General features: G+C 33.4%; 1 protein-coding gene across 1 annotated transcript in view; it reads left to right on the plus strand.

The window, feature by feature from the left end:
* LOC127718035 (low-density lipoprotein receptor-related protein 2-like) overlaps positions 1-27,296 on the plus strand; it is a 178,434-nt gene that overhangs the window by 23,438 nt on the left and 127,700 nt on the right. Inside the window, exons 4-16 of the mRNA XM_052223930.1 lie at positions 4,377-4,493; positions 6,672-6,794; positions 7,978-8,097; positions 9,118-9,249; positions 11,028-11,185; positions 13,160-13,383; positions 16,730-16,939; positions 17,913-18,118; positions 18,554-18,670; positions 19,813-20,034; positions 21,930-22,125; positions 22,962-23,138; positions 26,460-26,548. Coding sequence (XP_052079890.1) covers positions 4,377-4,493; positions 6,672-6,794; positions 7,978-8,097; positions 9,118-9,249; positions 11,028-11,185; positions 13,160-13,383; positions 16,730-16,939; positions 17,913-18,118; positions 18,554-18,670; positions 19,813-20,034; positions 21,930-22,125; positions 22,962-23,138; positions 26,460-26,548 — 2,091 coding nt within the window. The remainder of the gene's footprint in view (positions 1-4,376; positions 4,494-6,671; positions 6,795-7,977; positions 8,098-9,117; positions 9,250-11,027; positions 11,186-13,159; positions 13,384-16,729; positions 16,940-17,912; positions 18,119-18,553; positions 18,671-19,812; positions 20,035-21,929; positions 22,126-22,961; positions 23,139-26,459; positions 26,549-27,296) is intronic.

A 27,296-nucleotide genomic window follows, 5' to 3' on the forward strand; every position in this document is an offset into this window, starting at 1 on the left:
TCTGTCCTCAGTTCCATAGACTGTTTAATAAAAGAGCCTAAAGATTTCACTTGCTGACTAGTGGTTGGATTTAGTGTATATTTCATTTTATTATCAGAAAAATCTTTGTATTGAGTTTTTAAATCATTGTAAAAGACATGTCTTAAATCGTCATTTATTTTACATATTAAAAAGAAATGGGATTCATCATCCAGAACTTTGCACTTATTACAAAGTCTTTGAGGGCGTGGAATATTTTTATATCTTCCAGTTTCAATAGCGAGGGAATGATCACTTATTCTAAATTTGCATATAAGTTTTTTTGTATCAAGATTAGGGTATGTCAAATAAAATTCTTGTTTATATTCAGCTTTTATATGCTTAAACAGAAGAAGTTTGCTATTTTGGTCGAGAGATGATATTTATTGTCATATATTTCTTTATATCTTTGCTGAAATTCATTTTTAGCTCACCTGGCCCAAAGGGCTAAGTGAGCTTTTCTCATCAATTGGCGTCCGTCGTCCGTCGTCGTCGTTAACTTTTTACATTTGAACTTCTTCTAGAGAACCACTGAATGGAATGAATCCAAACATGGCATGAATGTTCCTTATGAGGTGCTGAACAAGTGTTGTTACTTTGCAATCGGTCCATCTTCCAAGATGGCCGCCAGCAGGGGACTTCTAAAGTTTAACATAGGACCCTACGGGAAATACATACAAATGTCTTCTTTTAGAGAACCACTGAATGGAATGAAACAAAACATGGCATGAATGTTCCTTATGAGGTGCTGACCAAGTGTTGTTACGTTGCAGTCGGTCCATCATCCAAGATGGCCGCCAGCGGGGGACTTAGTTTAACATAGGACCCTAAGGGAAATACATACAAATGTCTTCTTTTAGAGAACCACTGAATGGAATGAAACAAAACATGGCATGCATGTTCCTTATGAGGTGCTGACCAAGTGTTGTTACTTTGCAGTCGGTCCATCATCCATGATGGCCGCCAGCGGGGGACTTAGTTTAACATATAGGACCCTATGGGAAATACATACAAATGTCTTCTTTTAGAGAACCACTGAATGGAATGAAAGCAAACATGGCATGAATGTTCCTTATGAGGTGCTGACCAAGTGTTGTTACTTTGCAGTCAGTCCATCATCCAAGATGGCCGCCAGGGTGGGACTTAGTTTAACATAGGACCCTATGGGAAATACATACAAATGTCTTCTTTTAGAGTTAACCACTGAATGGAATGAAACCAAACTTGGCATGAATGTTCCTTATGAGGTGCTGACCAAGTGTTGCTACTTTGTTGCCGATTTACTGTTCAAGATGGCCACCAGGATATTTTATTAAATAACAGGACCAATATTAAACCAAATTTGGCCTCAATCATTATTTGGGTATCTGTTATGATTTTTATCTATCTTTACATGATTTCTAAAACCAAAGGAGAGTCAGGTGAGCGACACAGGCTCTTGAGAGCCTCTAGTTATAGAACTTTTTACTTAAATTCTTACAGTCTCCGTTTTTGTTTTTAGTTACATCTTTGGGTTTGCTAATATTATTATCGGACCTAATATGATTTACATATGACAGTGTATGAGTACCATGAGTATATACCTTGATCATGAAGTGATTTAGAAAGAGAGTAACACTCTTTAAGTAAATCAGATGAGTTTTCACTCAAAAGTCGGTCTTCATATAAAAGTGACTGTGTGGCAATGAAACAAAAAAGGGGAAATCTTCCTCATTCAGATCTAGAGGCAATATTACTAGCACATTTCTTAACTCCAAGTGTAAATTTGCAAAACTTATTGTGAATTTTTTCAGGAGGACTCTTATCTATAAAACTGAATTTATCCAAAGGAGAATTATTTTTTCTGGCTCTAGCAATTGCATTATAGTATGGTTTGTACACATCCATATACCAAATTTCACAATTATATGTAAGAATAGGACGAACCAAAGAATCAAATAAATGAACAGATAAATTTGCAGGTAATTCGTTCAGACCGCTTGTATAGCTTTTGATAGAGTACATAACTTTTAGGGCCTTTTTTGAAAGTGCTTCAGCAGATGACAATAAGTTTCCATGGTTACATGTAATGGATAAACATGTTTCTGGTATCCGCAATGAGCATATAATTTAAATTTCGTAGCTTGCAGAAATTGTATTCTTTTTGTTGAATAAATAAAAAACACCATTATGAATTTTATTTGTTAAAAAATGTATCAAACGAATGCTTTAAAAGGACTTTTTCATAGTAAGTACTGTGTAATTTCCAGAATTAAGAAATTTTTGCATTTAATCCCAAAGATTAAAGAAAAAAGATCTTCAAGATTGTTGAATTCATGATTGAAAAAAAATAGATTTCAGTGGCGGATCCAGAACTTTTCATAAGGGGGGCCCACTGACTGACCTAGGGGGGGCTGGCTCCAGTCATGCTTCAGTGATTCCCTATATAATCAACCAAATTTTTCCCACGAAAGGGGGGGCCTCGGCGAATAATGCGACTGGGTGAGTATCGCAATAACAAGAAATCGCATTCTGATAACTGAAACATAGATCTGTAGGCAGATTTTTTGGAAATCGCAATAATAAATTCACGCAATAATTTCTGAATTTACAGTATGTGGAATTTAGACTGGTTCACTTTCAATTTTCCACTTACATGTATATGTACTATAGCCAACTTGCGAGTGATTTATTTTTCAACTTTCATGAGTTACAACAAAATAATGCAAATTTACAAAATGTATATAAATTGACATGAATACATGTATGTCAAAGTTTAATATTCTCTGATATGAATATACAAATACAGTTAGAAAATTTCTTAAATAAATGGCTACAATAGAGGCTAGAAAGAGCTAAAGGTGAATTAAATACCTGTAAAAATAAGTTGGTTTACAGTACCTAAGTTATAAAGTTTCATATCTGTGATGAAGTTATGAAATATATCTCCACTGTAATAGGAAATTGTTTAATTTTGAATGTTGATAGCAAACGAAATACTGTATATACATGTATGTTTCAGTATGCAGAAAAACCATTGAAATTTTTGTAATTTCTTTCTAAATGACATATATTTGAAATAAATTATTTTCTTAGGTTAAAAATTGGATAGATAATGAAAAGTGCACACAAAAAACATGGCAATGAAAGTCAACTAATTGTACTTGTAACATATAACATATTTGGTAAAAAAAATTAAGGAAAATTAACTAATGCATTAAAATGATTTATTTGTGAATATAAAAGAGGTAAAATTACAGTAGCATGAAGGAAAAAAAGGAAAGGTAACAATTTAAGTATTACTATTTATCATTTAAAATGACATTATTTACAAAAGATTTGTGATCATTTTTCAACCAATTTTCATATTTTTATCCTGTTTTAACTTGTTAAAAGCAGATAAAAGAGTTCTTAGAATTTGTAAATTGTTGTTTGAAATTTTTTTCCATGTTGTTAAATAACTTAAACAAAATGGAACAAAGACTCAAATTGCCACGCTGCTTGCACAGAATGTTTCTTTAAAAACAACGGAGAACAGTCTATAATAAACATTAGAATAATACATGTAAAGATATGAAAGATATAAATTGAAACAATGGACATTATTTTTAAACAACCCTATGTATATACTAATAGGCGATGCACAACTTCAATAAGTGTTCAAACTTTTTGATACATTTCAATTATCTAGGTAAAACTTGCAGGAAAAGTTAAATATACAAATTGGAATCATATTTTGAAAAGTCTTGCAATGGAAAAAAGAATTATCAAACAATTCTATATTATATAGCAGGTGCTTAACTTCAATGTAAGTACAATCTGTACTAGAATTTTTCATTGATTACGGTTTAAAACTTAAGAAAAAGTTGATTACACCAAATTGGTACTGTCTGTTGTAAATTTTGCTAAATCAGTTTCAAAGTCTGGAATACTGGGAAAAAAATCCTTGAACAATTCCATAATAGCAGGTGCACAACTTCAATATGTGTGTATTAATGATTCTGTGAAGTGTCTCGAAACTGGGTTGAAAACTGCAGGAGTAGATTACACAAAATAGGTACATGTACCCACTTTTCTCCACCGACCTAACTATAAGCAGGTTTTGCAATAGACTGAGTTTGTTTTAAATCATTTATTGAACTAAAAACCAAAATGGCCAACATTTGGTCAGAAAAAAATCAGCACCATCCAACTTGTTTGGTTCATAACTTGCTTATTTCTTGGATTTTTTGGACAAATGAAACACCAAAATTTTCAGCAGAAAACAAACTATCTATTGCAATACAAAAATAAGAGCAAATATTTATTCATTAAATGTATGTGGTGTACCTATACAATTAATATTGATATTTCCTTTTCAATTTTTCTTTTTTCTACAGCTTACCCAATCTGTAGAGGGAACCAGTTCACCTGTACCAATAAACAGTGTATACCACAGAAGTGGGTGTGTGATGGCAATAATGACTGTAATGATAACTCTGATGAAGCAGGCTGTGGTAAGGTTGGGGGAGAGGCAGATTTGGGGGGGGGGGGGGCAGTTCACATGTACCAATAAACAGTGTATACCACAGAAGTGGGTGTGTGATGGCAATAATGACTGTAATGATAACTCTGATGAAGCAGGCTGTGGTAAGGTTGGGGGAGAGACAGATTTGGGGGGGGGACCAGTTCACATGTACCAATAAACAGTGTATACCACAGAAGTGGGTGTGTGATGGCAATAATGACTGTAATGATAACTCTGATGAAGCAGGCTGTGGTAAGGTTGGGGGAGAGACAGATTTGGGGGGGGACCAGTTCATATGTACCAATAAACAGTGTATACCACAGAAGTGGGTGTGTGATGGCGATAATGACTGTAATGATAACTGATGAAGCAGGCTGTGGTAAGGTTGGGGGAGAGACAGATTTGGGAGGGGGACCAGTTCATATGTACCAATAAACAGTATATACCACAGAAGTGGGTGTGTGATGGCAATAATGACTGTAATGATAACTCTGATGAAGCAGGCTGTGGTAAGGTTGGGGGAGAGACAGATTTGGGTGGGGGGGACCAGTTCATATGTACCAATAAACAGTGTATACCACAGAAGTGGGTGTGTGATGGCAATAATGACTGTAATGATAACTCTGATGAAGCAGGCTGTGGTAAGGTTGGGAGAGAGACAGATTGTGAGGCTATTTTAGGGGTGGTTGGGTTAAAGGAGGGAATTCCTTATAGAGAAGTTAGATTGCATTAGGGGTGAGAATGAAGTTGTAGATATATGATAGAGGACATAATCCGGACATCTGCTGAGGATATTTTTTTATTTATATTTTTAAAGATCTGTCATTGACATAGGAAGGCCTTGAAGCATAAATTGAAATAGCCTTCCAAGACTTCATGATTATTTGGAATTGATAAAAGAGGCAGACATTATCTGCGCTTGTCATTGCATTATTCACTGCAACTGTAACTGATGAAGCAGACTTTATGAGTTTTAGGGTAACAGGTTTAAAGGGGTGGACAGGTGTAGAAATATATTCATTTTATTTTGAAGACAACTCATTTCACAAAAGATACTCGTAAGTGATGAACATTTCGGTATAACATACCATCTAGGGGTGAGGGGGTATTAATTTTCATATATTCAATTATTGGGAATGACACCTCCCTTTTCAAAAATCTTGGATCTGCCCTTGATCCCTTCAATCAATCATTAAGCAGTACACTCACAAGATGGCTGTGTATACTGTAAAGCAGTTGTTATGACCAATTATGATTTTGATGTTCTGTTAAGCATGAAGCCAGGACATACTTTTCTGGTGAAAATAAATTTAGAATAAAGGAATGTAAAGTTTATAACATAAGTAGATATGAAAAACATATAAAACATTGACTCTATCTATTATATAAGACATTGTCCATGTTGTCTGGAACAAGGCTTTTTTCTGAGACATTTTTGAATTTCTCACTTGCCTCATTGTTAAAGTATTACAAGCAGTAAGTTTTTTGCAACTTGAATAATGCTTTTTGACATTAGAGATTAACAAAAAAAAAAACTTACTTAAGTATCAGAAATTGTCCATGTATGTTTTATATTGAATTTACATTTGACATGAGTCTTATCAGTGGAAAATTTCTCATTTTTTTGTTGGTTTACTACCAAGTGGTTGCTGTGAATTAAGTTATTCCTGTCTCATACAACCTCCTAATTTGGACAGTGTACACACACATTTTTCTGTTATATTTAATTTTTTTAACCAAGTCAATGCCTAATGAGTGAGAAAAAGAATCAAATGCTGGCAATAATGAAATATTTTGAAATCTCCGACATATTTCCTATCTTATTTGACATGCACCAGTCTTGTCAGAAACTAAATTTTACCCTGGATGTATTTTATTTCCCTGTTTTGCTTTTTTTATTTGTTAGATTCTTATCATGCATCATTGGGCAATTGGTCTTAGTAGTTCATATATTATAGGGATCACTAGCCTGTCAACCCTGAGGTGTGAGTTTTCATGGCAAGGTATGTTCAACTCTGATCTTAATTGACTAGGATTGCCATTTTTCCTGCCAAAGGTCAGTAGTTCTCTCCAGGCACTGCCATGTTCATCATGATATAGCCAAGAGTGCTGAAAGTGGCACTAAACACCAAAAATCATCAATTAATTTGATCTATTTTATTTACAGATAATTATGAATGTGAACCTGATGAATGGCCATGTCAAAAGACAGGAAAATGTATTTCTGCAAAACAAGTCTGTAATCAAGAAAAAGACTGCAGATTTGGAGATGATGAAGAGAAAACTTGTAGTATGTATTCATAAATTTATGGTGAAAGGGTTTTTTGAACCATGTAGCAATAGTCCATTTGTAAATTACCGATTTGATTCTGTTATTACAGACTTTTAACACAAATTGTTTCCCTTAGTCAATTGTAGACTGGTTCTGTATCCAACAAAATTGGCTTCTGCTCATGCAAAGCACGATAAATTAAAAGTGATATATTGGCGTTTTAACCAATTTTTAGTGAAAAGTAACTGCTCAACAGTATCAAAAGTTTTTAGCTTAACAAAAAATAAAATGTAATTAAAAGATTTGAAAACTTTAAGGTTACACACATTATGCACAGATAAATTTGCTCTTTACGCTAGGTCTTCATTGTCTATGAACATTTTTTGTCCCTCCTAAGGGAGACAACTAAAAAATGTATCTCTAATAATGTGGTCAAATATGGGAATTGGCAAATAGATTATTCTAACATGCGTCAATGTTTGTAAATTGATATGATATGCATGTTATATTTGGTAAAAGTTTTGCACAGACTTCTGTGCCCATGCTGTTTGGAAAACAATGGGGGGGGGGGGGGGGGGGGGGGGGGGAGGCTCAGACTTATTTTAGACCCCAACCACCCAAATATAAAATTTTGATTTTGTAATTCTTACAAAATTCTAAAGAAAATGCCACTACCCACAATTTATTAATTTTAGTGCCTCCCATCCACCCATGCCTTTAAATCTGGAACAGACATGATGTAACCTGCTGAGTTACATATTTTTTGTAGTATAAGCAATGTGGACTAGAATTTAAATCCATGGGGTAATGATTTTCCAACTTCTTTTATAATATTAAATTTATTAAAGATTGATTATTTCTTTTCTAATTATCATTTTCTCATATCCTAAATTTTTGAAAACTCAAAGTCTGAAACACTTTTACCAAAATTAATTATTGTTGTCCAATAGATGTACTCAAAAATGTGTAGTAATTTTCATGACACATACATTTTTTGTTATCTTCCCATACATATAGTGCAATAAAGAATAGAAACATTTAAATGATGGTGGAAATATATGTAAAAGAAATAGGTCAATCTAATGTAAAACAATGAATTCAGAGTAAATACCAGCTTAAAAGTCATGATACAGAACTGCTAAAATCGACCACCAAGATATTTTAAAATATGTGTTGCTAATTTTACTTTATTATTTTTTAGGTAGAACTTCTTGTAGGTCATTGAATTGTGAATATGACTGTTACCCTACTCCATTAGGGGGAAGTTGTTACTGTAAACCAGGCTTTGTTATTAACAAAAAAGATAATAGTTCTTGTATAGGTAAGGCAAAAATAAAATACAGGTATTATGTGTCTGGTTACCATGCCTACTCTATGAATCCTCTTATTTCACCTTTTCCTCATGTTTTTGTCTTGCCTTCGACTCAAGTCATGTAAGACGAGACATAGGTATTGTTTTTCCAGCCGAGGCGATGGTGTCAACTACTTAAGTCAGTTGATAGGAACTTCTTGTGATAGATCAATGATATTTCCTTCAAAGTTGCATTTGACTATCAGTACATCTCAGATGATCAATTTGACATGTGCCCCATTTTTTATAGGCAAGCACTTTGAAATAATTAGCAATGTTGCTGTCCATCAGATTGTTTTTTTTCTGAAATTTCTGCCGACAGGCGTGACATTTCTCTGTGTCAGCTGTTTATTCCTTTTGCTAATTGCCAAAAGAAAAATTTGTGTTCATTTTCAGGCTGATATGCAGTTGAAATTAAAGCAATGAAATGGGAACTCTTTATTAGAGAAGGAAAAAATAGCCAAGTTGGTTATTTGTGTTGTTTACATCTGTTTCTATATATGGGCTTTAAAAGTTTTGCAACAAGAAGTTTTTAATGAAACAAAAGTATCTGTGCAGTTAATGGAAATGGAAATAAACAAATTCCAGAACTCATAAATTTTTAGAAAATAAAAAAATCGGGGAGGGACAATTTCAGAGAGGCGAGCAGGGATGAAAATCTATCATTATTATTATTTTTAATTGGCCATACAGTCTAGGTTTGAAGTTTGTTACACAACAATTATTTTCAATTTAACTTCATAGAATTTTCAGTATTATTGATAAAGTTTTAATGAGCTTTCAGAGATCCATGTCCTTTTCTTCATAAAAATATAAAATAATATGATTTGTTAAGAATGTCTAATAAGACCTGAATTTTGTGATGGTTAGTGAAAAAAAAGTCATCTTTTAAAAGACTCAATCAGAAAACATGCATTATAAACCTATAAAAGGGTATCTTAGAAGCTGATTTATGACATAGGTAGAATAATTCTTTCTTGGTTTTTTCAGACTTTGATGAATGCGGAGGACACAAACATAAGTATTGTGATCATATGTGTTCCAACTCTATTGGGTCTTATAGCTGTTCCTGTTACTCAGGTTACCAGCGGCATGATGGGATACATTGCAGAGCACAGGATGGTACATTGTTTTGATTTTAAAACTACTGTAAACCAACTAATTTACGTGTGCGATTTATTTTCACGAATGATTTATTTTCGCAAACGATTTATTTTCTAGAGTAGAAAATAAACGCGAATATGAATTGTCTTGAATATGCAAAACTTGGATCTTTCCTTATTTAACTTCATCAAGTGAACTTGAAAATTGCAGAATTAAATCATCGATAAGTGGGCTTGAATGGTCTAAACATGAAATAAAGTATCTGTGAAAATAAGTTGGTTTACAACTACAATGGTATCTATTTTATAAATGGCTCTAATATAAAGTATTGCTTCAAGGAATAAGCATCTATAAAGTAAATATTGAATGTATTCTGTAAATACTTATTGATAAAACTTTTTAGAGCCTCTCCATTTTGTTAATACTGTCATCATGCTTTAAGCATTAAAAGCTTGCTTATATTCTTTTATAAGATATATATAAATATATAATCAAATTGAGGTAACAAAAATGAAGATTTGGTAAGGAATAAAAATATAATTAAACATCTGATTATGATATTTTTCCCACAAATAACATCTTTGTAGATACATGCAAGTTCATTTATAAAATCGTATAAAAACCAGTTATAAAAAAACTTAGATGATGGTCATGTTTGATGACATGTATAGTGTCCTTTGATATTTAAATGAGTTAAGTCACATGGCACAATGAAACAGGTTTAAAGCACATGTCTAATGTTTTTGTTTTGAATGGAAGGCTGTTACACTATTCATACTTACTCCATCAAGTATTTTATATAAAAAAAATAGAAGTAACATAGAGACCTAATGGGTAACTTTTTTGATTATGGGCCCAAAATTATGATATTCATAGTCAGAGTTCGTATATATCAAACATTAACATACATCAAGAAAAAAAATGTTTATTTGTAAAAATGAATTTTTAAGAATTATTTTTTGAAGATTTATAGAAGTCAAACGGTCTATATCATCAAATCTCTAATTGATGGTGGTAACTTTTCAGAACTTTGTTATTCCTATTCTAATACAATACTTGATAATTTTCAGATCATGGGAAATATTCCTTAAATGTAGACTGATTGCCAAATATTTAATAGTGTTGCCAATTAATATCTCCAACTGTCAACTTGGGAATTGACAGGGGATGTCATTCAATCATAAGTGGTGTTACAAGTCATACTGCATTAGAATGAATCATTGATATTCCCCATTATATACTATTATGCAAGAGTAAATACAAGCTTCCCTTACAAGGATCTAACATCCACTTACTATATATTCATGTAATTATTTCATCAGCCAATAAAATTTCTGCCTTCAAATTATCATTACGACAAAACCAGAGGATTTTAAAGATCTCTAGAATAGAAAGTGGGATGGAGCGTTGTCAGATCCTTGTAAGCAAAGCTTGTTCACAGGATCTTCATGATAATCAGATTTGAATAAATACTTTATCAAAGACTAAGAACAATTTTATAATCATCATAATGTTTTGTATCCCTGAATTATATTTTTACACATTAGAGATACCTAATGTTTTCCTCTAGCTTGTCTTGTCCTGTACATGCATGAAATATTTGCCACTGGACGTTAATAAAATAATCAATCTTTTTTTTTGTGTACATGTGTGTGCTACAAATGAAAAAAAAAAAGTAAAAAAAGTCTCGCAACCAGATAAAATCAGAGGTATATTTTGTATGGAGAAGTTAAATTTATGAATATAAATATAATAAGTTGAAATAACATGAAATTTGTTGTTAAACTTTATTTCAGGAGAACCAAGGAAATTATATATCGCTATTGGCAACAAGGTCATTAAAATGGATCCAACAGGAAGTGATCAGGAGGATGTCTTACAAGTAGAAGTTGATGACCTAGATTTTGACATCAGACGAAACCGCATGTTCTGGATTGATGGAGAAGAGAAAAAGGTGAAATAATTCAAATATTTTCCCTTGGTAATGGTTGAAGCAATAGCATTGTAATTTTTATGCCACTCCTAGGAGCATTATGTTTTTTGTTTTTTTCGTCTGTTTGTTCGTCCGTCCTTTCGTTCGTCCGTTTGTTCGTCCGTCTGTCTGTCCCGCTTCAGGTTAAAGTTTTTGGTTAAAGTTTTTGATCAAGGTAGTTTTTGATGAAGTTGAAGTCCAATCAACTTGAAACTTAGTACACATTGTTCCCTATGATATGATCTTTCTAATTTTAATGCCAAATTAGAGTTTTGACCCCAATTTCATGGTCCACTGAACATAGAAAATGATAGTGCGAGTGGGGCATCCGTGTACTATGGACACATTCTTGTTATTAACTATTTATATTATGTTTTAAAATACCATTAGAACTTTGTTTGATCAGTCAGTTCTCCTGGGAGTGTGTTTGCCTCATGAGCACAAGATCACTATTTGTATAGACTTTAAAATTGTTTTTTAGTGCTTCCCTACCTAGGCATGCAGCATTTTGGACTAAGAGAAAAGACTGGTCAGCTCTTAGTCGCAATATCTAGTCCAGGTAGGGCAACATGTCTTCCTTGGCACTGTTACCTTGCTAGCTAGCATTTTAACAATCTGTCTAGTTAGCTTGTAAGATGAGTATGTACCAAGCAGGGTATCTTTACGTTACATTTGTAATTGTCATGAATATGCATGTAAAATTTGTTGCTGGATTTTAAACAATCAATCAATCAATTAATCATCATCTAATAACCCAAAGGGTTGACAGGGGTATAAAAATATTGTCACCTTGATTTCTTGTGTCTGGCACTGAAAGGCATTCTGAAACACCATCAGTTTGGATGTGCAGTGAGTATATATCTTTATAGCCAAGTACAGCCAGATTCTGTAATTGGAGAAGTTAAATATGTTCCAATATATAATGGAAGTGGCTTGCTCTCTGTGGGTTAAAGAGCCCTTAAAACATCTCTTAAGAAGGCTCCATGGTTGACCTATTGCTAGGGTTAATGTTTGCCCCAATAAAACATGCCCTCTTTTTGCCCACATACCCTTTATTTCCATTAGCAGTTCAAATTTCTTGACGTTCTGTTGACTCCATTTGCAGAACCTTTCTATAAGATTTATTGTTTATTTATAAAACTGAGAATGGAAATTGGGAATGTGTCAGACAGACAACAACCCGACCAAAGTGCAGAAAACAGCCGAAGGCCACCAATGGGTCTTCAACACAGTGAGAAAATCCTGCATCCAGAGGCGGGCTTCAGCTGGCCCCTAAACAAAAATGTGTACTTACTACTAGTTCAATGAAAATGGATGACACTCCAAAATATATAAATGAACTAAATTAAAAAACACACAAGATTATTAAACAAAGGCCAGAGGATCCTGACTTGGGAAAGGCGCAAAAATGTGGCGGGGTTAAACATGTTTTGTGAGATCTCAACCCTCCCCCTATACCTCTAGCCAATGTAGAAGAAACAAACACACAGCAATACACACAGTTAAACTCAGTTTAAAAGTAGTCCGAGCCTGATGTCAGAGAAGGTATGATGTATGAAATATTTGCCATTGAATATTAAACAAACAACAGTTTGTCAATCAATCTTTGTCTAATTTGAGATTAACATTAGAAGATTTTTCACTTGGCCATTCGTTCTCATGTTAAAATAAGATTAAGCCCTATTGGTACAGGCTCAGGATTATCAAATTTATAAATTGATAACCCAAGTGTTTGATTTGTATGCCCCCTACAATTGCAGAGGGGCATGATATATAAGGTTGTGTCTGTCTGTCTGTCCAACCTGTATGGGATTAAAATTTTGTCTAAGGTAGCTTGTGGTCTCATCAACTTGATATTTAATACACATGTTCATTATGAAGTGAAAGATTTTTGTGACCTGATTTATTAATTGAGAAAAATTATTAATTCCATAATTGTTATTGATTTTTTTACAGATGTATGAAGCAGATATGCGAACATTGGATAAACGTGTTCTACCAATCAAAAGTTTATATAGACCAACATCATTTGCATATGACTGGATTACTCAGAATGTTTATTATGTGGATGAAAGGGCAAAGGTTATTGGTGTATATTCCTACACAACGAAGAAACAAAGAGATGTTATAAGTGATAATCTCCAGATTCCAAGAGGACTAGCTGTAGATCCAAATGCTGGGTAAGTGTAAGCGTACTTTCATTCCGCCGTGTATTTATTCCGGGTAACTGTTTTTCACTAGAGAATAGTGGATGTAAATAGTGTGAAAGCGTCGATCTTGATATCGTTGTTTTGTTTATATTAGACCGGTTTATTGTTTACAATGATTTTCAAGGAACCAGTTTAATTAATCTGAGTCAATCTAGTAGATCTAAATAATATTGATGATGATGAGGACGATATTTTTATAACTCAAAATACTTTATTAATGATCAAGACATTGAACTGGATATAAACCAAATTTAAAGAGCAGATTTGTTCTTACATAAAGTTTCAATTATAGAAGCATCCTTTGATATTGACATAGAAGATATGATATTATATCCAAGTCGACCGAAAAGAAAATACACAGAAAAACTTCTGCAATCCAATACATATAAATATTACAATTAGTGACAATTTGAAAGCATATGATTTTATAAATTTGCATAGAAAAATTATTTATAAATCTAATATTCGTTAATAAGCATTATTGTGTGTTCAAAATGAGTACTAATCACTTCATCAGTGTATGGATCTAAAGCACTAGTGTAATTAATCCCGGTATAAAATAACTAGTGCAATCATTCCGGTACAAAATCACTAGTGTAATCATTCCTGGTTTAAAAAACACTAGTGTGAACATTCCTTGGATGAAAACTCTCCACTTTTTACATAAATCAACTATGCAATTTTCAAATACACTAAAAACTATTAAGCCACATTTTATATATATTTCCCCTTCAAAAAACCCTTTTTAGAACCTTATAATGACTGGTGGATGTTTTACACTGGACCCGGATAGAAAAACCTAGTGAATATTTGTTGGTGGACAAAAATCACTGGGGATTTTCTTCCTCCGGATAAAGTACACTGGCGGAATCAAACCACTGTTACATAAGTAGATGATTGTTTCTATTTAATTTATTTTCAGCTTTTTTAGACTTTGAATTATTTGGAGGTTGACACATTGTAGGCATGTGTCTATTGCATACCTGTCAACCTCTTAAACTGAAAATGCAGGTCATGACCTGCATTGAAGAAGAAAATGTCAGGTCATAACAGGGCTTCCAAAAAATATTTGAGCCAGCCGGACATTTATGTCTGATCCCGATTTTAATCCCTTAAGACTTAGTGACAAAAGGCAATTATAGTTATCAGTTGGCCATCATATAACCAATGATTGACATTAAAAAAAATATATTAAACTTTACTTTGATATAAATTCGATGTTCTGACGTAAACTGTTAAATTGACAGTGCATCATTCAAAGTGTGCAACATCAGCGTACTAATATCTGCCTTAGACTCTTTATTTGTGCAAAAAAATGTTGTCAAAAACTTTACTTTCGTTTTTAAAACTACCAGATGTTGACTTGACAATGGTAAAACATGGACCAGAGACGGATACATAAAATCCATGTACGTTTACAAAGCAAGATTGAGTTTAAGTAGCTCTTTCCATGTTATTTCTTCAAGATATATATATAAATATTTATCATTAATTAAATATCTTTCTAAAGCAATGCCCTCTTATAGTTTTATTCACACTACCTTTTATTAATGAATGTCATAAACCCCAGCTATAGATGTAATTTGAAATCAATCATAGCTATTGTGCTCCTATTTACACAGAAGGAAGATAAAATAGAAAGAAGTTAGTATGCTTCCTTTCAGTGCAATATCTTTAGCATATGGATTTGATTTAAAAGCTTTTAAATTTAAGTGATATAAAAATTATTCTCTCCTACAAAGATGTATTAAAAGATTCAAATTGTTTTAAAATGATTTTTATTAGATAATTGATTTTGCAAACGGCAAATCTTTTAATCTGGACATAGAATTGTATGTCAAGCTTGACTAGCTTCAACTTTCTGGGTGCAATTAACGAGACAATTCTTGAGTTGTTACTTTACAATCAGATGTAATGTTTTGATAACTGTCATCGGCAAGGTAAATAAGCAAATCCTAAGTTTTGAGTTTTCAAAGGAAAAAAGCTGATAAAACCGAACGTATATTTGACTTTTAAATACTGGAAACAATACCGGTAAGAAATACGGGTGAAAACGGGTCATTTTCTGAAATCCCAGGTTATTTGAATACCCGGCAGGTATTTAAAAAATTCTGTGTGAAAGGGGAAATTCACGGGTGTAACCCACAGAATATGGGTCAGTTGACAGGTATGCTATTGTTGAAGGGGCCTCGGTGGTTGAGTGATCTGAGTAGTCGAACCACTACATCACAAGCCTGTCAACACCAAGGTTGTGAGTTCAAAATCCCACACATGGCAGGTGCACTTGACTCTAATCTTAATTGACTAGGATTGTCAGTTTTTCTTCCAAAGGTCAGTGGTTGTCTCTGGGTACTCCAGAATCCTCCACCAATAAAAACTGACTGCCACGGAATAGCACAATAGTGCTGAAAGTGGCGTTAAACAACAATCAATCTATTGTTGAAGACTATATGTTTGGTTATTTGTGTCATAGAGTTGCTGTCTCATTGATGTTGTTCCCACATGTTCTTTCATTAACTACTGTTAATCTGAAGAATGTTCGCTTATCTTTTATTTTTTACATTTTGTCAGATATTTGGAATCCTCTGGTTTTATCTGTGTAGTGCCATTAAAAATTTTGCCTGCTTACCCCTCTTTTTCGTTTTTATAATTTTATTACATACAATTTAAAAAGCCATTTTTGAAAATCTTATGAAATCCATGTTATTTTTTATTAGTCGTTCGAAAAAAAAGATGACAATGTTAAATGAATGAAAAATCAAGAGAGAATCATTTCCTGCCAAATTTTCAGTAGCAAAAACAAGGACACAGACCTTTCATTTATTTCCTGTTTTTTTAGTTCCATTATATGTATACTATCAATTTATAACATTCTTTAAAAAAAGCTTGTTATTTTGAAACAGTTATCAAATATCCTTTAAAGAAATATTGGTTAAAATCTGTGTATAGGGCTATAGTCTGACATTGAAACAGCAGAACTGTAAATTGTACAGTAGTTCTAAATGAAATCATGCCTCTTTGATCTTTCAAAAATCTAAAGTGTTGGAGATAGAGTCAGGCTTGAATATTTAAGGAGGCATACCTGTCTTAAGGGAGCTAACTCTTTAAATGAGCAGTCTTGTAAAACAGAATTAAAAGAATCTGTGTTTCTTAGAAGCTTAGCATATAAAGTAGTTGACACAAACGTAAAGGATATTTTTAAGAGTTGCTTCCCCTAACTAAGATGTACCTATTTAGAATAAAGTTATTTATTATTATGACAGATTTTGTCAGTCATCTTTTTGAAACAAATTTATAGTTTCTTCTTTTTTTGCAGGTACATGTTCTTTTCTGACTATGGGAGTAAACCTCATCATGATGCCAGAATTGAGAGAGCTTTTATGAATGGCAGTCATAGATACACATTCCCAATAAAAAAGGTGGTGGCTCCATCTAGTATTACATTAGATTTAGTTACGAAACGGGTGTATTGGACAGACTACCGGTTGGACCATATTGGTTGCGTGGATTATGATGGAAAGTTTAGGTAAAATATGATGTGTTTTCTGGAACAGTATTAACAAATGTACTGCACTATATCTCTTTGATTGTATGGTTTAAAAATTAAAAAAAAGAACTTCAAAGCTTGAAGAAAAGAATAAAGTCATAGTGTACATGTTGTAAACTTAGATTAATGGGTACATGTATATACATCTTCAATAGGTTACACTCATTTTTGTATTACCTTTGAAAATGGCAGGTAACTTAATGTCCTAGAAATTTTAAAATTAATTTGTAAAGTTTAACTAATTACACAGAACTTTATATTTGCCTCAAAACTAACAAGTATGGATTTTAATGCACCACTATATGTATGTAAATGGCAAGAATCAATGATGAGCACAAAGCCCGCAAGAAGGTAATACTTTCTTATCCCTCTTCCAGACAGTTGTGGGAGACAGCTGGAACAACATTAAGAATTCTCCCCACCAAATGTTTGACTTTCATAATTACTTAGTGTTATGCATTCAGTGCTCTTTCTGAGAAGTAATTGAATGGGTGGGGGTTCCAAAGGCACTTTTTATTTAACCCACCATGCATAAAATTAAAAATGATTATTTCATATAATTGTTAAGGATATCTGTCTAAAATAACCACCACCCATCATATTTTAATAAAAGTGCCTTCCGATCCCCCCATCCCCATTCAATTAATTCTGGAAAAGCTTTTAAATTAAACATTCTAAATGTAAGTCCATTATTCATTTGCTTCAAGACGGTAAAAAAACCAACCACACAATAAAGCACACAAAAGAGGGTTAAAAAGACCTTTAGGCAAATACCGCGACAGAAAGGTAAAAAAGGAATGTCCTTTTGCATATGCCCAAGTGATAGTGAAACATTAACAATTTTCATCTTATTAATTAAAAAAAACATGAAATATACAGCTATAAGCCAATCAAAATCCAAGATACTTATATAAGGTGTAATTATTGAGAGAGAATACATCTTATATTTCAGTTTCATGGTTCTGTCTGGTGGTTCCAACATTCCTGCGGCTGTCAGTCTAACCCTCCTTGATGACAAATTATACTGGGCAGACAGGACACAGATAGGGATCTCAAAAATTGACAAGCTTGGCAAAAATAAAGTTGCACCAATATTCCGAGACAAAAAAGCGCAACCTAATGCAGTTGTAGCTTATCATATCTCATTACAACCTATTGGTAAGTTTGATAAACAGGGCTGAATTACCGATGAAGCGTTATCAAGTTATGACATATGGTGTCATACTGTTTGATGTCCTTTTATGTTCTTCTTTTTGTATGTCTAAAAATTTATATTTTTTAATGTCATTGACATAAACATTAAATTTTCCTATTTACTGCAAAATTGGACCAACAATATTGGATAAGGGTTATTTTAGTTAAAAGCAAAAGCTCACAGTTAATTCTGTTTATGAAAAACATATTTATGGGCACAAGTTTTGAATGGAGACATGTAATTAGACAAGTCATAGACACGAAATATGAACAGGAAAACATAATGTAACTCACGACCTAGAATGACTTAGCTTGGACCTCAAATAAGTTGAATAGTTATGTCGGGTACCTTTGACTGCCTTTTAACCGAGGTTTGACTGAATATATTTTTCTTTGTAGGACTTACTTCCTGTGAGGGTACTATGTGTGAACATTTTTGCTTACTTACTCATTTGGGACATTCATGTACTTGTAATACTGGATACAGACTACAGGATAATGGAATCAATTGTACCAGTAAGTATTTGAATTAGATATAAAATTAAGAAGATGTGGTTAGATTGCCAATGAGACAACTCTCAACCAGAGACCTAATGATGTAGAAGTTAACTATAGGTCACCATACAGCCTTCAACAATAACCAAAAGCCATACCGCATAGTAAGCTATAAAAGACACCGAAATTGACAAATGTAAAACAATTCAAATGAGAAAACTAACTGCCTGATTTATGTACAAAACAATAAATGTATAACAAATATGATATACAGCAACAAACGACAACAACTGAATAACAGGCTCCTGACTTAAGACAGGCACATAAAGAATGAGGCAAGATTAAACATGTTTGCTGGCGCCAAAATCCCCCCCCTAACCTGGGATAGTGGTGTAACAGTACAACATCATAACAAACTATAAAAATCAGTTGAAAAGGGCTTACCCTCTAACTTATTAGATCGATACAAAGCAGATGCATGAGTGACCAGGTTACTGACTTTCGTCAGGTGCATGAACATATAGCAGCGTTGTACTGGTTTGTTTAGACTGTTCCAATTTTATTGGGTAAGGAATGTTAGAAGACCAATATTTTACCCTGCCTCCATATACAATGTCATGACGTTCTCAGGCAGATTCTTTAAATATAAACCACCATCTTTGATCAGGTTGTTCAATGCAATGTAATGTAAGATATGTTTTCCCTTCCATAAATGTATATTAGCTACAGGCTGTTCCAAAATTTATCAATTGGGGGGATGGGAGGCACTCAAAATCATTTAATATGGGTTGTTGCATTTTCGTACGAATTTGTAAGAATTATAAGTAAGATAAACATTTTTATTTTATGGGTTGTCAGGATGTTAAAAAAGTGCCTCACATCCCCATGCCCAAATGTGTCTTATTCTGGAACAGCCCTTAGATTTAAGATTCACTGTGTATTATTGAAGGGCTATTCCAGAATTAATTGTATGGGGGTTTGGAAGAAAGTATTAATAATATATATATCGGGCTAGTGAAACAGAAATGCAACAAATTTCTGATTAAAATTGAATAATAGGGAGTCTAGAGAAAAACGTGTTTACTAACTCCCCCATACATTCAATTTTGGAATAGTCCTTGAAGTAAAACATTATAAAATGAATACGTATTTATAATTTTCAGAAATAGATAAGTTTCTTCTATATGCTGCTAAGTATTCAGTTCGAGCTGTTCCTATTAACGAGTCTGAGGCAAGTGATGCCATGTATCAAATGTTTGCTAAGAACAGCGGAAGAAGGGGAGTTAACTATGTTGCCTTAGATTATTTAGCCGAGGACAAGACTGTGTATTTTTCTGATATCAGAAATTATGCCATTATGAAAGCAAAGGTGGATGGATCTGAAGGTAATTTTGTACAAATAATGATATTATGGATTCATTATTTTTCTTGGGCTACCAGCTTTAGGTACTTCGTGGGTAAAGGTACACCATGAAATTAAATGCTAAGTGAAGTAGAAATTTTCTATTTCCTTGTATGTAGATTTTTGCAAACCATGAATTCAAATATCTATGAAAATGCTATTTTTCCTCAATTCATGAAAATTGGTATCCACAAATAAAAGATAAATGAATCCACATCATTTCTTTTTACTGTCATAGATTCATAGTATGGAATTGTTCTTGCAATGAAAATGACATAAAATCATCCAGGGCTACCTTTTTTTCACTAATATACATTGATACACTTAGATTTATTAGAATAACGATCTCATTGAGACTTATGTCTTCAGTATTGAGGGAACCAGTGCTTATAAATTTTGCTCTGGACATTTCAGACCAATTCATTTAACAGTAAAACAGAATTTAACTTCTAAAAGGAATATTCATCATTTTGAATTTCAGGCAACCCTCACAATAATGTTTCTTTGTATACAGCTTACCAATACTCACTAATGTGAACCAACAAACTTTGGGAGCAATTTATTTTTCGCAACCTTCGCAGCATAAAAGTATTGCAAAAATAAATTGTTTCAAATATGTGAAAAAAGGATCTTCTACTATATAAATACCCACGAAGTTAGAAAATCACAAATGGCGAAGTCCACTTGAAGTGGCCAAATACTGAAAAAGAATCTGAAAATAAATTAGTTTATAGTACTGTAAATTCAGAAACTATCGATAGCATATTAACTGCGAGTTTGACAAACCAAATTTGAAATTAATTATTGTGATTTATCGAAAAGCTTCATACAAATATACAGTCGAACCTCGTTGTGTCGAAGTCGAAGGGACTGGACCAAAGTATTCGACACATCCGAGGTTCGACTCATCCGAGGTCGAGTGTGTCGTCATAAATTTGGAATGCATAAAATATGGTATGATTTGTGTAAACTAGATACAATGAACAGTGTGCCTTTTTTTTCGATATGACACTTTATGATTGTGTATTCAATCTCCATTTTTGGTTCTTCATAATAATTAAACACACAAGTACAGATACAAATCATGCACAGATAAAATCAATAGTCTACACAAATATTTACAAAGGTCAGTCACTATAAATTATGAAATCACTCACGGAACGAATTAAGTTATGAACGGTCTCTGATGAGCCAGAGGTCGTCTGGTTTCCATTAAATTATCATGAATTTATCGTAATTGTCCTTTTATTTATTGTAATTAATGAGTTTTAAATCTAACGATTCATTTAATCTCGACTTGGGTCATTTAAATTCATTTTTTGTATCTGATGTGAAAAATGTTCAACACACTAACATTCCGCTTGAACGATCAACAAAAGGTGTTAATTACAGGTCACCGTAAACATGTCATTTTAACTGTTATACAAACAAGTATGTTTACTCAGCTTTAATCTCTTTGGAAAATGATTAGGTTACATAAGAAATACATCCGTTTTGAATTTTTATCATTAGGTCTGCATCTTTTGAAAATTCTTACTTTTGAACTTCGAGTCATCGGGGTCAATTTACATGAATTTTACATCGACGGGACTATAAAGTTTACTCGACTTAACCGAGTATTCGAATCAACTGAGTTTGACTCATCAGAGGTAATTATGCATTGATCAAACGGGAATTTTACCGGGACTGAGAAATTACTTTGACTCATCCGAGTTTTCGACACAACCGAGTTCGACACAACGAGGTTCGACTGTATGTATCATATATCAGAATGTGAGTTCTTTTTATTGGGATATTGATGCAGTTGCATTATACGCAATAATAAAAACCTCTCAATAATTATTTTTGAATTTACGGTAATTTGTTGTTCTGTTTCAGATCCCACCCCATTAACAGTGAAAGAAGTACGATCAGTGGAAGGATTATGTGTGGACTGGGTTTCTAGGAACCTGTACTATACTGACTTTTTTCTTGGTCTGGTTTCTGTTCTTAATCTAGACCAGCCAAAGGAAAGAAAGATACTAATATCAGGTGTTGGTAAACCTAGGTCTGTTGTTGTTCATCCTCTGAAAGGGTAAGTTTATCTATAAATGGGGATTTATTCATTTTCATGCGTACCTATTTTCGAGGATTTAGAAAAATAAATTTTTTTGTGGATACTTGATTTCGTAATTTTAATTAATTCTTGACACAAACCTAGATAATGTCATGTTTTGTTGAACACATTAATTCATGGAGTACCTTTACATTTTAAATGAGTAAGTTTGAAAAGGGCTCTATTTGGCCTCTAATACTTAATCCATTGTTTCCAGATAAAAAGTGTTTCAAGTTGATAAATAGTTATGTAAGAAAGTGAAGTATGTAAGAAAGTGAAGTAGAAGTATTTTTGTCTACCTTTTCTTATAAAAAGCATGGACATTTACACTCCAAATAGGCCAAACATTTTGATTTTGGTGAAAGATGACAAAATCAACCAGATATCAACCACATTTAGGTCTAGGAAACAAAGGAGCACAGGGTTAGGCATACTAAATATTCAAATCAGATATGTAGTTTGTTATAACACACATGATATAAAATAATCTTTTTGTCAATGTATGCACTATTTGTTTCCAGTCCCAAAAACCAATGGAAATTGACCTGTGTTTGTTAAAATTCGAGGAAAATGTAAATTTTTGACTTCATGAAAAAATTCTTAAATTTTCAGCAGAGATCTTTTTCTATCTAGTTTTCGCTAAACTTTATTATGATAATGGTCAATAAATCCTTATTTGAAATTTAAGCTAGGAATAGGGCAATAGTGGACCCCTTATCAAACCAACTCCAATATAATTTCAGTGACCAAATAATGGCTCAAGATTGTCATGCCTTCTTTAGAATATTATAAAGAATATCATTTTTTTTTTTCAGTTGGTTATTTTATTCTGATTGGATGAAGAACTCTATGCAGAGTCCATATATTGCTAGAGCTTATGGAGATGGGACTAACATGACAAAAATCAGACAGTATGAACTGGGATGGCCAAATGGAATAAGTTTAGATATTAGTACTGATAGATTATACTGGGCTGATGCTTATTTTGACAGGTAAGTGTTGGACAAATGATTGGACTGAGTCTAGATATTTTTACTGACAGATTATACTAGGTCGATGCTGACTTTGACAGGTAAGTCTTTGACTAGTTTGGCAAAATAGACTGAGTCTAGATATTAGAACTAACAGATTGTACTGGGTCAATGCCTCCTTGGACAGTTAAGTGTTGGACAAATTGGGCAAAATGGACTTAGTCTAGATATTAGTACAAATAGATAATACTGGGTCGATGCTTACTTTAATAGATAAGTGTTCGACTAATTGGGTCTAATGGGCTTAGTCTGCATCTTATAATTAATATTACATTAATGGGTCATTAGCTACGAGATATAAAAAACATTTTTTTTTTTGTTCAATCACTAATAAAAGTGAAATAATGAAATAAAAATTCGCTTTTAGCAGCCAGTTTGTTTCAATTTTGTCAAAATAAGCTTAGAAACATTGCTGATGAATTATTCACTTGCAAGTGAATAATTTGACCTCATGAAATCTGTATTCATGTGACCTTCAACTTAACTTCTTATTTCAAGATCGGTTACACATAAACTAGGCATGTTCAGCTATTAAAAAGAAAAGAAAGTCAACATTGAAAATGAAACAAGGGTACATCATTTGGTAGACTGATTCGATCCACAAAAATTCATTCTTATACAGGTAAAAACAATGATTAACATATTTTTTTAACCTATAATATATAATCAAACTGACCTTTGAAAAATCCAATTGCATGTCTCACTATCTATTTATATCTATATTTATGTTTATATTGGGTTATATTGCCATTGGCAGTCTTCAGAGGTCACCTCGATGGTTAATTGAATGGTGTCTAGACTTAAATACACACAAAATGCTGATACATATTATTGAGTCCATGCATCGTAATTTTTTTTTGACTTTTTAGCTCACCTGTCCCAAAGGGCCAAGTGAGCTTTTCTCATCATTTGGCGTTCGTTGTCCGGCGATGTCGGCGTCGTCCGGCGTCGTCCGTCATCGGCGTTAACTTTTTACATTTTGAACTTCTTCTAGAGAACCACTGAATGGAATGAAACCAAACATGGCATGAATGTTCCTTATGAGGTGCTGACCAAGTGTTGTTACTTTGTAGCCGATCCATCATCCAAGATGGCCGCCAGCGGGGGACTTAGTTTAACATAGGACCCTATGGGAAATGCATACAAATGACTTCTTTTAGAGAACCACTGAATGGAATAAAACCAAACATGGCATGAATGTTCCTTATGAGGTGCTGACCATGTGTTGTTACTTTGTAGCCGATCCATCTTCCAAGATGGCCGCCATCGGGGAACTTAGCTTAACATAGGACCCTATGGGAAATACATACAAATGTCTTCTTTTAGAGAACCACTGAATGGAATGAAACCAAACATGGCATGAATCTTCCTTATGAGGTGCTGACCAAGTGTTGTTACTTTGCAGTCGATCCATCATCCAAGATGGCCGCAAGCGGGGGACTAAGTTTAACATAGGACCCTATGGGAAATACATACAAATGTCTTCTTTCAGAGAACCACTGAATGGAATGAAACCAAACATGGCATGAATGTTCCTTATGAGGTGCTGACCAAGTGTTGTTACTTTGTGGCCGATCCATCATTCAAGATGGCCGCCAGCGGGGGACTTAGTTAAACATAGGACCCTATGGGAAATACATACAAATGTCTTATTTTAGAGGACCACTGATTGGAATGAAACCAAACATGGCATGAATGTTCCTTATGAGGTGCTGACCAAGTGTTGTTACTTTGCAGTCGGTCCATCATCCAAGATGGCCGACAGCAGGGGACTTAGTTTAACAAAGGACCTATGGGAAATACATACAAAAGTCTTCTTTTAGAGAACCACTGAATGGAATGAAACCAAACATGGCATGAATCTTCCTTATGAGATGCTGACCAAGTGTTGTTACTTTGCAGCTGATCCATCATCCAAGATGGCCGACAGCAGGGGACTTAGTTTAACATAGGACCCTATGGGAAATACATACAATTGTCTTCTTTTAGAGAACCAATGAATGGAATTGAACCAAATATGGCATGAATGTTCCTTATGAGTTGCTGACCAAGTGTTGTTACTTTGCAGTTGATCCATCATCCAAGATGGCTGCTTAGGGGGGGGGGGCTTAGTTTAACATAGGACCCTATGGGAAATACATACAAATATCTTCTTTTAGAGTACCACTGAATGGAATGAAACCAAACATGGCATGAATGTTACTTTTGAAGTGCTGACCAAGTGTTGCTACTTTGTTGCCGATTTACTGTTCAAGATGGCCACCAGGATATTTTATTAAATAATGGGACCAATATTAATCAAAATTTGGCCTCAATCATTATTTGGGTATCTGTTATGATTTTTATCTATCTTTACATGATTTCTAAAACCAAAGTAGAGTCAGGTGAGCGACACAGGCTCTTGAGAGCCTCTAGTTATAATTTGAATATTTGTTTAAGTATGTTATAAATCAAATATGAGAATTTGAGTCAAATCGGTAAACATGAATTTGACAGCTTATGCCCGTTTAAGGATGTAGTCAGGTCAGGTTTAGGAATTTCTGTCAGATGTTCGGATTCCTTGGGTTTTTTCCTACGATACAGGGTAAAATATTTTGCCCCATATCACACACTTTTCTTTTCATAGAAGACTTCAATAGCTCATAAAAAGGTCATTACCAAAATTTAAGCAGATTCTAGATTTTTTTTCTTACGATTTGAGACCCAAATAATGCCAATGTTAAATATAAGGTATAAAAAGTCTTTGAGTCAGCCCTTTCCCGCCATTTTTAAAAAAATCAAATATCTCAAAAAGGAGTTCCATAACCTATCAATATTTTCAGCTTATTTTGTTCCTTAGCTAATGCTCTTCTGACTTATGATATCAATTTTAAATTCTAGATTTTTTTAATTTCACCTAAGTATATCCTTAAAGAATGTTTGAATACAGACAAGCTTGCCATTTGCATTGGCCTTTATGATGTAATTTAAAATGTGTTTAAATATTTTATTTATTTTGATTTTCTGTGGATTCATTTATTTTCGTGGGTACCGATTTTCGTGGATTGAGAAAAACTTGCGTTTCGTGGATATTTGATTTCATGGTTTTGGCAAAGTCTGCATACATTCCTTTAGAAAATTTGTTATTCGTTGAACATTTAAATTCGTGGTTCCCCTGTACCCACGAAATCCATGAAAATTGGTATCCAACGAATATTTTTGAATCCACAGTACCACAATATGAAAGAAATGAATTGAAATTCTTTGGGAAATATAAGATGCCAAATTTATTGTACCTTGCAGGATTCAGTACTGTGATCTAGATGGAGAAAATGTTAAAACTTTAGAAGGAATTCATGTTGCTCATCCATTTGGTATAGCTGCATATAAAGGTTAGTATTTTATAATTTACCAATTAACACACATTTTGATTACCTGGACTTTAATTAAAATTTGCCTTAATTTTGAGTGGCTTGTCCTAAGGCCATTGCATATTGAATGTTGGTACCCCCTTTTACATTTTAAATGGTCTGCAGGCAGGAAAAGCTTCATTTTATTTTATATTTCGCAAAAAAAAAAAAACAAAGTATGTGGAGTTTTGCTCTACAGAATATTTTTTCTTAAACCACTGACAGGAAATTCTTGAGGAAAAACTTGTTTGACTTTATATCTTGATCTATATTGTGATATAGGCTATTTTAAACTTTCAGAATGATAAAAGAAACATATAGAACAAATAAAGCATCATTGATAATTGTTCTAGATTAGAGTCCTGGTCTTTTTTTTCCCATCTATTAAAAAAACCAGAAGAATTGACCCCGAGAGTAAAAACAGACCCGGCAGGATAAGGGGTAATCAACAATCTATTTTGCATGGCTGAATTAGACCCCGCTTTAAAAAAGTGGGGGTATACTGTTTTACCTTTGTATGTATGTCCGTCCGTCCCATGAATATTTTTCATCGCATCTTTCTCAGGAACTACATCATAAGGATTTCTGAAATTTTGTTTCAGGGTTTATATAAGTCAGCTATACCGTGTGATGCGTTTTCAGATTCATCACTCAACAACTTCCTGTTTACCAAACACTTACATCATTTTACACATGACATCCAAGTAGTTGAAAATTTTCGTCACATTTA

This window comes from Mytilus californianus, unplaced genomic scaffold, assembly GCF_021869535.1.
Source record: "Mytilus californianus isolate M0D057914Y unplaced genomic scaffold, xbMytCali1.0.p SCAF_10, whole genome shotgun sequence".
NCBI classification, from domain to species: domain Eukaryota; kingdom Metazoa; phylum Mollusca; class Bivalvia; order Mytilida; family Mytilidae; genus Mytilus; species Mytilus californianus.